This window comes from Lepidochelys kempii, chromosome 14 (assembly GCF_965140265.1).
Source record: "Lepidochelys kempii isolate rLepKem1 chromosome 14, rLepKem1.hap2, whole genome shotgun sequence".
NCBI lineage: Eukaryota > Metazoa > Chordata > Testudines > Cheloniidae > Lepidochelys > Lepidochelys kempii.
The window spans coordinates 41,200,270-41,212,870 of NC_133269.1; the positions used below are offsets into that span (position 1 = coordinate 41,200,270).

The 12,601-nt window shown below is 59.6% G+C and overlaps 1 protein-coding gene across 2 annotated transcripts; it reads right to left on the reverse strand.

Annotated features, from left to right (window-relative positions):
- Positions 1-165: 165 nt before the first annotated feature.
- On the reverse strand, positions 166-10,492 carry GNL1 (G protein nucleolar 1 (putative)). Of its 2 annotated transcripts, XM_073311151.1 has the most exons (12): positions 10,329-10,490; positions 7,584-7,752; positions 6,181-6,317; positions 5,663-5,814; positions 5,479-5,550; positions 4,664-4,862; positions 4,110-4,205; positions 3,313-3,513; positions 2,644-2,822; positions 2,217-2,379; positions 1,880-2,020; positions 166-625 (listed from the first exon to the last, which is right to left on the reverse strand). In XM_073311151.1, exons 1-12 carry the CDS (start codon positions 10,399-10,401, stop codon positions 321-323), a joined length of 1,887 nt encoding a protein of 628 aa, XP_073167252.1. In that variant the 5' UTR covers positions 10,402-10,490; the 3' UTR covers positions 166-320. The 2 variants fall into 2 exon arrangements, with proteins under 2 accessions (XP_073167252.1, XP_073167253.1); XM_073311152.1 differs by lacking the exon at positions 5,479-5,550 and having other exon boundaries at positions 10,329-10,492.
- Positions 10,493-12,601: the final 2,109 nt, after the last annotated feature.

Here is a 12,601-nt window from a genome sequence, read left to right on the forward strand (position 1 = left end):
CAGGATACCAAGGCTAGGTGGGCCCATGGGTCTTATCTGAAGAGGCAGGATATTAGGCTAGATGAGCCCATTGGTGTGATGTAGGAGGGAGGTGGAGATCCTGGGATAGATGGAGCAATGGTTGGGGAGGGAGACCAGTGTCCCGGCCAATGACGGAAGCGGGTCTGGAAATAAACATCACCTTTATTCATATACAGAGACTATAGAGCATGGGAATGAACATGGAGAATGGGGGAGTGGAGCTCAGCCAAGGCAGGGGGCGGAGCCTGTAGCCAGGTGCTCCTCCCCCCCTTTCTCAATCTGTCCAGCAGGGGAAGCCACTAACATTCGTCCTCCCCCAGCAAAGCAAACAAGTTCCGGCTTGAGAGTTTCCCCTTCAGCACCCTCCTGGGTGGGGCCTGGGCTGGGGTGCTGCTCCCTCCCGCATTGGAGGCAGCTGGCTCTTCCTCCTCCTCCTCCTCTTCCTCATCAGCATCACGGTCCTTCTCCTCATCCTCCTCCTCCCCAGAGCTGGAGATCTCCTCTTCCTCCTCCTCCTCCTCCTCTGAACTGCGCCGGCTGTGCTTGCGGTGAGCCTCCTGCAGGGCGGCGATCTCTGCTGTCTCGGGATGGTGCTCCCACATGGCTGCGGGGACAGACAGATGGTCAGGGGTGAGCTGTGAGGGTACACCACCATGTGCTAACCACTAGACACCACTCCCCTCCCGGAGCCAGGACTAGAACCCGGGAGTCCAGGCTCCCAGCCCTCCGGCTCTAACCACTAGACCTTACTCCCTGCCCAGAGCCAGGCCTAGAATCCAGGAGTCCTGACTCCCAGCCCCCCCTGCTCTAATCTATGAGACCCCCCCCTCCCCACACACACACACACCTCTCCCATAGCTGGGGATAGAACCCAGGAGTCCTGGCACCCAGAACCCCCGCTCTAACCACTAGACCCCACAACCATCTTCAAAAATTTTTTGATTTTTTTCAACCTGATTCAAATTAAAAAAAAAAAGGCAAAATATCAGAATTTCCTGCATAATGGTAATTCTGATTTTCACTCATCTCTTAGATTTTCTATGTGTGCACACACACACACGAGTACGTGAACGGTAACATATTTATACAGCACACTTCTGTGGTGAGAAGGAAGAAAGCAGTCCGTCCGCAAGACTGTTAACTACCACTGATTATTATACGTAGAGTTAATTTAAAAGAGCAGAGACTTGTTAGCAATGAGTAAAAATCATTGCTCGCTAATTTCATTAACGAATTCTCAGGCCAACATCCTCTCGCCTGACCACCTGCATAACACAGGCCCTGGTTTAATCTGTGTGAACCAGAGCAGCCCTTTTAAAAAAAAACATCCAACGTTGATTTAAAAGCTGCCCGTGACCCACCACAGCCCTTGGTAAATTGCCCCAATGGCCAATGCCCCTCACTGTTCAAAACGTACGTCTTTCCACCCTGAATCTGTCTGGCGTCAACTTCCAGCCGTCGGATCTTGCTCTAAAATAGCAACAGCGTCAATAATCGCTGAGGTGTAGAGGGAAGGATTTTAGAATTACTAGTAGGTTGGATATCGGGCTAAATGAGCCTTAAAAACTCATCAACCTTTCGCTCAGGGGCTGAGATTAAAATTCTGTCATAGAAAGGGTCACTGCCGAGTCACTGGGGTGAATTCCCAGCCATTCCTGGCCTTTCCCTGAGGGCAACCAAAGGTAGAAAAATCACTAGCCCAACACGACTTGTCATTGGCTACTCCCCTTCCCGTGGCCATTACAGGCAACCTTCCATTGGATCCGTAGGATCTGGTTCTCCTGCCCAGACTCCCAGAGGGATGCTGGGTAAATACCCACAATGCCCTGGGAGGGCTGTCCCCTCCCCAGCCCAGTACCTTTCTGAGTGGAGTAGCCGGGGGGCCGCAGACAGAGGCAGAGGCGCCCGTCCACCGCCAGCCGCAGGATGCTGTTGGCAGCTCGGTACACGTCGTTACGAGCTGCTTTGGCCGTCTTGTAACCGCGTTTCTCGGCCCAGGCTGGGGAAAGAGGGTGAGATGGGGTCAGCATGGACTGTGAGGGGAGAGCGCCCCCTACTGAGCCCCCGCCCGATTCCCTGCAGCAAAGAGCCCCCTACCGCCAGCACTGACTGCCAGGGGAGAGCACCCCTCTCATTGAGCTGCTGTCCTGCTCCCTGCAGCATGGCGCCCCCCCTAGCGCTCAGACCCCATTCACCTTCACAGATGTCCCAGGCGCACCACCGGGTCTCGGGCTTGCCCTCCTCGGTATTGGGGTGGCGCAGCTTGAGCAGGGCTTGGATGGGGATGCGGCTGGCCAGGTACCCCACGGCGTTGTAGGGCTCCTGGATCTGGGAGATGGGGTAGATGCCAGACAGGATCTGCAAGGACCGACAGAAAGCAGCGCTCAGGGAGGGCAGGGAGACTGGGTGTAATGCCAGCATCCGCCAGCAGGGGGAAGATGTCTCACTGCCGCCATGATCAGGGATTTGGCATAAGTTATCCCAGTATTACATAGCGGGGGGAAGCTGATGTACGGGGAGGGGAAGAGAATAGAACCCAGGAGTCCTGGCTCCCAGCCCCCTCCTCCCCGGGCTCTAGCCACTAAACTCTCCCCCCCCAGAGCTGTGGCGATGGGGAGGTACCTGCAGTTCCCTGTGCACCAGGGAGGGGAATATGAGGCCGGGGCAGTCGCAGAGGCGCACGGTGGGGGTCAGGAAGTAGGTCTGGAAGTACTTGGTGTGGCCGGGCGTCCGGGACACGCTCACCACCTTGTGCCCCACCAGCCCGTTCATCAGCGACGACTTGCCCACGTTGGGGAACCCTGGCGGAGGGGGCGGGGTCACACGGTGGGCGGAGCCCCCCAAGGCCCCGCCCCCACCCAGAAAAAGCCACTCCCCACCAAGGTCCTCCCCAATTCCGATCCAGCTCCCCAACCCCCCCCAGCCAGACTTTGTCCCCAAAGCACCAGCCATCCCCCCTGCATGCCCCCTTCCCCCCACCCGCCCGCAAGACATCCTGTGTCTCCCCTTCATGCACTGCCCCCCAACCCGCACCACCCCTTTCCTCAAACCCTCTTCCACAGCAGCCACCCCCCCCATTTTCCCAACCGCCCGGACACCGTCCGCCCTCAGATGCCCCCTCAAAACCCCATGGCAATCCCTTGTCCTCCACCCAGACACCCCTTCCCCTGCACCCATTATCCAGCCCCTCCAGCTACTGCCCCGCAATCCTCAGCAGCCCGAAGGGGCCCCCAAGCAGCAGATCAGGAGTATGACCCCCTTCCGCCCCCTCCGGTGGGGGGGTGCTCTCACCCACACAGCCCACAGTCAGAACACCGTCCTTGTAGAGCTCCTGGGAAGGAACCCCGACATCCATGGCCACATCAGTCTGGTGCTCCATCAGCACGGCCGCCCCTTCGTCGTCGTCCTCCTCCTCCTCCTCCGAGACCTCAGCGGGCAGGTGGGCGCTGGCCGCGTCTCGCTCTATCTTCTCCTTCCAGCTGCTCAGGTCCACTGGGGAGGGCAAAAGGGTCAAAAAGAGGCCAACCAATGACCCCGTAACACACGCCCTAGGGCTGGGAAAGTGTGCGGGAAGCCAAGCAGGGTCTGCTGCTCAAGGTGTGGATGGGAGACGGCCCCGGGGGTGCTGTGCTGCAGGGGGCAGGCTCTCCCCCTTGCAGTCAGTGCTGACCCCCAGGTGGCACCAGGAAGAGCTGTGGAGCAGGGTAGGGGATAAGACAGTGATGACCCTAAGGGGGTGTTATAAATGGTCCAACCAATTCCAGGACTCATGGAGAGAACGCTGGTGTGCTGGCCAAATTCCAAGTCAACCCATCCCTTTTCTGCCTGCCTAAAATACCCCATGCAGTCCCCATCACACGGGGGGGGGGGGGGGGTCGCCATCCCTTTCCAAACAGCCAAGCTCCAGTGCTGTGCGGCTGGTCCCCAGCTGCCCCACCCCAGAGGTGGCTGCATCTCAGCACCGGGTTAGCAATCCTTACAACCCAGAAAGAGCTTCGGGACCCCGTGCAGGCACACAGCACCCCATATCAGAGCAATGGATTGGGGACACCCCCCCCAGGCTGAATGGGAAGCTGCGGGGTCCTCACCTTTCCCAGCAGTGATGGTCTCGCAAGCGTGGAGCAGCTGCTCTGGTCCCATGGCCGTGCTCCTGCCCTTCCTCCGCTTCCGCCGCTTCTTGAACACTGACGCACGAACAGGGAGAAGCCAGAGGTTTGACTAGGGGCCAGGACTCCTGGGTTCCATCCCTGGCTCGGGGAGGGGAATGGGGCTTAGTGGGGCAGAGAAATGGGGGGTGGAAGCCAGAACTCCTGGGTTCTATCCCCGGCTCAGGGAGGGGAATGGGGCTTAGTGGGGTAGAGAAATGGGGGGTGGAAGCCAGAACTCCTGGGTTCTATCCCCCATTCCCAGCTCAGTACTAAAAAGTTTTCCAGTGTCACATCCCAATACCCAGACACTAACTCATCTGCAGCCAGATTGAAGCCAGCACCCCCTACAGGGGGAAGGCCCAGAGTCCCATTCCCCAAACCCTGAGCCAGCCAGTCCCCCGCTCTGGGGCTGGATCAGACCTGGCGCCCCCTAGCGAAGAAAGTCCCCAGGTCCCATTTCCTGAGGCAGCCGTGCCCCTAAGCAGATGCATTACCTGTGCTGGGATCCTGGCTTTGCTGGGGGTAGGAGGTGAAGCAGATGATGTGCACCTGGGGGAAGCGGGTCTGGAAGTAGTGCTTCCAGGCCACCACCAGTCCTGGCGGCGCCAGGTCGATCTTGTTCAGCACCAGGATCAGATTCTTTCTCATCTCTTTGGTCACAAAGTCGTACAGCGCAGGGGAGAAGTTAATGACCTGGTGGGGGGCAGACGGGGATGGCTGAGCCAAGGGAGTCGGCTTCAGTGGGTTAGAATGGGAGGGCTGGGAACCCAGCCCTGCTCTGGGTGGGGGACTGGGACGGGGCGGGACTGGGACTCCTGAGTTCTGTGCCCAGCTCTGGGAGGGCTGGGGGGTTGTAGAGGTCAGCAATGGTCACCGCCCCATCCATGCTGCCCCCTTCAATCCGATCACTTTCAGAAGCAGGGGTGGCAGCAGCTTCGGGCCGGGACGGCACCCGTTGAGGGAGGGAAGCAGAGATCATGCAGGGGCTTTACGGACGTGGGAAGGGGAGCAGTATCCTGGTTTGATACCCTGGAACGCTGGGACGCAAGAAGGGACCCAATGACCCACAGGGTCATGTCCAGATGCCAAGAGAGAAGGGAGACCTCAGGTTCCCCCCACAATTTGTAAGGGACCCCCAAAAGCCCCCGGGGTAATTGCTCCAATCTCTTGTGTCCTGTGGGGGGCCGCCTTGGGACAGGGCTCCTGAACTACCCCCACCCCAAGAACCCTGGTGGCTGGGAATGAGGCTCTCCCATAAGCTGTCCCCGCCCCACTGCCCTGGGATCCCAGGCAGAGAAGGGGTCCTTACCGGATGACGGACGTCTGTGATGAGCAGGATGATGTCTGACATCTCCAACACCCGCCACAGCTGACGCCAGGTCTGCAAGGCGAGCGGAGAGGGGAAAGCCCCTGAGTCAGCCAGTCTCTTCATCCTGGGGCTGGATCAGACCCAGTGTCCCACAGAGGGGAAAGGCCCCATGTCCCCTGCTCACCTCCAGGTTATGCTCGAAGTAGCTGAGCTGGCTGGGCTGGTAGGTGCTGTAGATTCCCTCCAGATAGTCCCGGAAACACTTCTCCTCCCGCAGCAGCAGCTGCTCCTTGCTCATCTGGTAGCTCCAGGGGGGGCGTTTGGGGAAATCCAGCACTGTTGGTGGTGGGGGGGGGGAACACAGACACACCGGGGGGTAGGGGGGAGGTCAGTACGGAGGGATCCCAATCTTGAGAAGCTGTGAAAGGGACATCCAGCAACCCCAACAGATGGGAGCCAGCCCCCGGGATTCCATCCCCCATACACGGTCCTCAGCCATTATTCCCCACCCCCGCCGCAACCCGCTGTGCCCACACGTCAGCCAGATCCAAGTTCCTCACAAAGCAAGGCGTCAGCAGGAGGAGGGCAGCCTGGGGAACTCCCCGCCACAGGACGTTTGCACAGACAGAGCCGGGAGAAGAATTCAGGAGGATCCTGGCCGCTCCAGGGGACGTCCCCTCCCCACTGCAGCCCCTTGCTCACCGGACCCGGATCTGTAGACATCCTGTATGTCCAGCTCCTTCTCGCTTTCTGGGACGGGCTCCAGGATCTTCTCCTGAGCCACCTTCTTGCGCCGCTCCAGCTCCTCCCGGCTCTCACGCTCAAAGTGAAGCCGATACCTGGCAGCAGGGGGAAGTTGCAGAGCATCAGGCAAGCTGGGAGACCCGGGGGCAGAGATCCTAATTGTCCCGATTCTCCTCCCCAACGGGGGCTGCCCACTGGGTCACCCACCCGCATCCAGACCCAAGCCGACCCTGCTTAGTTTCAGATCAGATGAGAGGTGTCTCAGCCAGTTGGTCACACTGACTTGATCTAACGCTAGCCAGGGGAGACTGGCTGGGTCGGGGGATGGAGAATGGCACATGGGGCCTTTCCTCTCTAGGGGGCGCTGGCTCCCATCCCATCCCAGTGTAGGGGGACTGGTCGGCTCGGGGGGCAGAATGGACATGGGGCACTGGTGCCTGATTTGATCATTCCTGTCTGGGTGTAACGCGCTGTGGGGGTCTGAGCCCAGCCCCTCACAGGGCAGGCGCCCTGTCCCCACCCCACACCTCAGCACCAACCAGCCCCCACGCTGGCAGCCTCATCAGGGAAACTGAGGGCTGAACTGGCCACGGAGCCCCAGCTCCCCCCTGTCCCCTAGAGGCAGATCCCTGCAGAGGCAGGGCTGAGGCGGACGAGCAGGGGCACTGTGTGTGCTGGGGGGAGATCTCTCCGACCAAGCAGGAAGACCCCCCCACACACTCCCCCCCGACCCAGCCCCCTCTCCCCAGCGGATCTACCACGGCTGGACTCATCGCATAGGGCCTCAAAGGCCATAGGGCCCTGGGTGGGCCATGGAGGCTGAGCCCCCTTTGGTACAGCAGGATCCGGGCCTTGAACACCAGGGTAAGCAGAAAGGCTGAGGTAAACTGCTCTCCCCCTCCACGAGAACCCCCCGTCCAGCAGCAAGGGGGCAGGAGGGGGCAGACCTCAGAGCCAACCCGAAAGCGGCAGATTGGCCCAAATTCATCCCACTGCAGCTATCAACAAGGGTAATAGAGCAAGCGGGGGGGGGGAGTCAGGACTCCTGGGTTCTATCCCCAGCTCTGGGAGGGGAATGGGGTCTAAGGGTTAGACGGTGTGTGTGTCAGGGTGCGGCTGGGAGCCAGGACTCCTGGCTATCTCTAGCTCTGAGAGGGGAGTGGGGTCTAGTGGGTTGGAGCAGGGTGGGCTGGGAGCCACGACACCTGGGTTCTATCCCTCTGAAAAGGGAGCAGGATCTAGTGGTTAGAGCAAAGGAGCTGGGAATCAAGACCCTTGGGTTCTACACCTGATTCTGCCACAAGCTCTGTGTGTGACCCGGCTCTGTGCCTCAGTTTCCCTCGATCACTGCCCCTCGTTACCTGTTGGGGTCATAGCTGCGCTCCCCCAGCCTGCGGACTGCTGGCTGCTGGTTGAGTTTCCGGACGTGCAGAGACAGAGACTCGCTGTCCGAGGTGTCTGTCTGGTCCTCTCGCCGCTCATGGCTGCCACTCCGGCTGTTGGAGCTCGACCTCACGCCATCAGGCAGACCTGGGGCACAGAGAGGGAAGAGTCAGGGACCTTTACCCACTAGGAGGCGCTGGCTGTGAGCCTGCCCATGGCAGCGTCGTCCACAGATCAAGGCCCCAAGGTCAGACCCAAGCTCTGCAATGCAGCCCTGCAGGGCCCGTGATGCTGCGTCAGGGCTGCTCAGAGCCAGGGATGCTTGCAGCGTGTTGCATGTCTGCGGCAACAGAGGTGGGGGCTGGATCCAGTCTCCTTCCCACGAGAGGCTCCATCCCCCTCAGAGACTGCAGCGGGGATGGCATCATTCCTCATGAAATGGGGAGGGGGGGGGAAGGATCTAGTGGGTTGGGGAGCAGGGGGGCTGGGAGCCAGGATTCCTGGGTTCTCGCCCCAGCTCTGCGAGGGGAGTGCGGGGGACGGGACTGGGAGCCAGGACGCCTGGGTCCTATCCTTGTCTCTACCACACTGTGACTCTGGACTGGAGTTGAGTGAAGGATCGCCACAGGCAGGAATTTCTGAGGTGCCCCAAGAGGATGTCAGCGGCAGAGCTGAGGGTCAGCCAGCGGCTGAACGAAGGTGGTGGTGGTGGGGAGATTAGTGTGGCCAGGGTGGGGCCTCTTATCAGCTGCTCCCAGCCTGTTTGTGGGGCAGGGCCGAGGAATGCTGACTCGCAGCCTGCCTCAGCATCAACAGTCAGGACTCCCGAGTGCAGGGCTCCACCATCCACCCAGCCCTAGGTCAGAGGCATGCCATTAACACAACCACACGGCATGGGGAGCCCCGTACCACGCCCTGCAGCACAGTGCCCCCTAGTGCCATATTGGGGGTCACACTGATTGCAAAGGGAGAGCGCCCCCACTGAGCCCCCATCCCGCTCCCTGCAGCGCAGCGCCCCCTAGCATTGTGCCCGACACTCAAGTAGCAACAGCAGTTGGAAATACCTTAGGCAACCACAGCTGCCCTTCTGAACAGATGCCCTGGTCACACTGATCCATGCCCCCATTTCTGAAGACCTCGGAAGGTGCCAGGCCTGGCTAGGGGCAAGCTCCTTGGCAAGGCACAGACGAGAGAGTCCTGCACATTGGTGCTCTCGACCGGCTGCCACCTGAATTCTGGGTAACAGGGCTTTAACACAGCTCATTTTCCAAACCTCACAAAGCTTTTTGCCTGGGAATTGCCTTGGCTTATTGTCTAGGTGCCCAAAGCCCAATGGTACATCTCAGGTTGGGGATATAGGGCCTTTCCCCACTAGGGGGCAACAGCTCCGATCCAGCCCCAGGGTAGGGGACTGGCTGGCTCAGGGGGGCAGGGAATGGGACATGGGGCCTTTCCCCTCTAGGGGCCGCTGGCTCTGATCCAGCCCCAGCTGATACCACTTTAACGTAGCTTATTCTCTATTTTATAGCCCTCACTGAGTTTTTTGCCTAGCAATTTCCTTGTTTGCTGTCTTCAATGCTTTAAGAACAGGCACCAGGCTGCATGCGCTCTCTCTCCAGGGGCCTGAGCCCAGAGTCAGACTTACGCAGAGGGGCGGGTGAGACGTGCCCAGGGCATGGCTTGCAGCTCTGGGACTGGCTACCCCCAGATGTCAAGCTGAGCTGGGGTCTTCCTAGACTGGGGCCTGCTTGCCACAGCGCAGCCCCAGGGGAGAGCACCCGATTGTTGTGCCCAGAGAGAGGGCCTTTGTGCCCAGTGAGGTTGTCTAAGTTTCTATAGGGCACTGGGACACGCCAAGGCCTCTCACCCGCCCAACTCCCCCCACGAAATCCCCCACCGCCGCCATGCTCCAGGACCCGCTGGCAATTCCGAGTGCCGGGATTGGGTCAGCCCCCAGTTGTTGGGGTGGGGAGAGGGAAAGGTCAGTGCCCAGATGTTTGGGGGTGACAGTGGGGATCCCCGCATCTTGGGGTGGAGAGATGTGTTTTTTGTAAGGATACATTTTTGTTGGGAACAGGAGAGGGTGGGGAGAATGGGTCAGTCTCCGAATATTGGGAAGGGGGTCGGTGCCCAGATGTTAGTGGGGGCAGGGGGAAGGGAGTCGGTGCCCAGATGCTTGTGGAGGGAGGGGGAAGGTCAGTGCCCAAATGTTGGGGGAGGGTGGGGGGGTCGGTTGCCAGATGTTGGCGGGGGGAGGGGGGTCGGTTGCCAGATGTTGGCGGGGGGAGGGGGGTCGGTTGCCAGATGTTGGCGGGGGGTAGAGGAGGGGTCGGTGCCCAGATGTTGGGGGAGGGGGGGGTCGGTGCCCAGATGTTGGCGGGGGGAGGGGGGTCGGTTGCCAGATGTTGGCGGGGGGTAGAGGAGGGGTCGGTGGGGGGGTCGGTGCCCAGATGTTGGCGGGGGGAGGGGGGTCGGTTGCCAGATGTTGGCGGGGGGTAGAGGAGGGGTCGGTGCCCAGATGTTGGGGGAGGGTGGGGGGGTCGGTGCCCAGATGTTGGCGGGGGGAGGGGGGTCGGTTGCCAGATGTTGGCGGGGGGTAGAGGAGGGGTCGGTGCCCAGATGTTGGCGGGGGGAGGGGGGTCGGTGCCCAGATGTTGGCGGGGGGGGTAGAGGAGGGGTCGGTGCCCAGATGTTGGTGGCGGTGGCCCCCGCCCCCTCCTCACCCCGTTTCCGCTCCCTCTTGTCCTGCAGCTGCTTCTTCTTCTGCTTGGCGCTGAACGGCCTCTTGCGGGGCATGTCCCGGCCCGGCCGCCGTCCCGCAGCACCGGGAGGGAAGCGGGAAGAACCACTCTGCAGGCCCGAGGGGGAGGGGGGCGGAGCAAACCACTGTGACTGGAAGAAACCACTGAGAACCCAGGTGGGAGAAATCTGGGAGAAACCATGGCGGAAGGTGGGAATAAACCACTGAGAGCCGTGTGTGTGTGTGTGTGTGTGTGTGTGTGCCGGCAACTGGGAGAAACCATTGAGGGGGGGGAGAAGAAACCATAGAGAGAAATAGAGCGGGGAGGCAGAATAAACCATTAAAAGATGGGGAGAGGCAGAATGAGAAGGGGGAGGAACTATTAAGAATAGACTAGTCTGGGATAAACCATTTAGCAGGGGGGGACACCCGAGTGGCGGGAGGCTGGGCTAAACCATTCAGGTCTGGGAGCAGTGAGATTGGGTTGTACCATGAGAGGGGAAACACTAGACTCTACCATTTTTGTTAAAGGTGTATTTACAGGGCAGAGCTGTGGCTGAACCATTCTGTTGCTTGGGGTGGGTGTGCTAGGACTGGGTTGAACCATTTTGAAAGGGGGGGGTATTAAACCATCCAATCCCTTCCCATTTAAGCTCAGGAGAAGGAAACATGGAGACAATGATAAATCTCTCAGTCTAGGTGCATGGGAGTGACTGGGCTGGACTACTCAAGCTAAGAGAACAGGAGGGAGAGTGGACTAGAGATTCATAGATGGTTAGGGTTGGAAGGGACCTCAGGAGGTCATCTAGTCCAACCCCCTGCTTGAAGCAGGACCAATCCCCAATTTTTGCTCCAGATCCCTAAACGGCCCCCTCAAGGATTGAACTCACAACCCTGGGTTTAGCAGGCCAATGCTCAAACCACTGAGCTATCCCCCCCCCGGTCCTGACTCCTAGCCTTCCTGCTCTAACACACTAAACCTCACTGCCCTCCCAGAACTGGGACAGAACCCCGGAGTCCTGATTCCCAGCCCCTAGCCACCCCCTCCAAACCCACTGGACATGTCAAACTTTACATTATATATGACTTTTTCTCTTGATAATCGATAGATGATAACTATACTCTAAGTAGATTTGTCTACCCTGATTCTGAGGCAGCTGGATAGCACATTAGTTTCTTTCTGGCTCTGTGAACATTTAATCTCCAAATCAATGTCCAACAGAAATTGGTCCAATACAATATATTACTTTGTCTCATGTTTCAACCAGTTAGTTTTGTGAAGAGAGAGTAGGATACTTCACATGCTTGACCAGGACTTCTGGATTCTATTCCCAGGATTATCCCAGCCCCACCAGTATGATGGCGCATGCAAGGTCATGCCACTCTGGGTGTGGGGACGGTCCATTTTTACGAACATGCTGTCCCATTCCTGCTGGCATGACAGTGCTTGCGAGGTCACGCCACATGTGGAGAGGGTGGCATGCTCTTTAAGAGCCAGAGAGGGTGGAATCACATTCCCCCATCCAACACCGAACAAAACCACATCTGGTTTTGTCCCCATACTGGATGAGGGACGAACCTCTCAAAAAGAGGCCTGCCCAGGCATGTGGCCGCCCTGGGTTGGAGTTCCTCTGGGCAGCGTCCACTGACTCTTTAAGGGGTGGCGGGCGTTGTCGGCGGTTCTCTGCTTGGCATCCCTCCTCTGGATCCCTGGTGTTCAACCTTTGGCCCTCACTCTGGTCCCTGTTGCCCCCCTAGCGCTTGCTCCCTTGCTGCGCTTTTGTGATTCCTCCCCTTAAACCGCCTGGCCCGGCCCAGCCCAGCCCAGCCCAGCACGCACAGATAGCACAGCAAGGACAGAACCCAGGAGTCCTGGCTCCCAGTCCGCCCCCCCCGCCCCCAGAGCTGGGGACAGAACCCAGGAGTCCTGGCTCCCAGTAGCCCCCCCCCCCCCCCCGAGCTGGGGACAGAACCCAGGAGTCCAGGCTCGCAGTGCGGGGAACAGACAGGGGTAGCACAGAGGCTTTTGCTTTGGTGCAACGGTCATGTGATGGGGCTTTGGGGTGCCACCTGCACTAGGAGCTGCCCGCTGCCTTTGGGGGGGCAGGGAGTGACCCCCCCCAGGCTGGGCCTGGCTTGGAGAGCAGGACTCCCTGCCCCGAATCAGTACCCCCACTTCCATGGAGGACTGAACCACGTCATCGGGGTGAAGGGGCTTGTCTAGCCACACGACAGGGCGTCTCTACTGCTCCGCGA

Coding starts and splice junctions, on each gene's coding strand:
- GNL1 (XM_073311151.1), bottom strand. CDS start 10,401: ATGCCCCGCAAGAGGCCGTTCAGCGCCAAGCAGAAGAAGAAGCAGCTG. Junction 5,815..6,180: donor TGTCTACAGATCCGGGTCCG/GTGAGCAAGGGG, acceptor CACCACCAACAG/TGCTGGATTTCCCCAAACGC. Junction 4,206..4,663: donor AAGCCAGGATCCCAGCACAG/GTAATGCATCTG, acceptor TTCGTGCGTCAG/TGTTCAAGAAGCGGCGGAAG.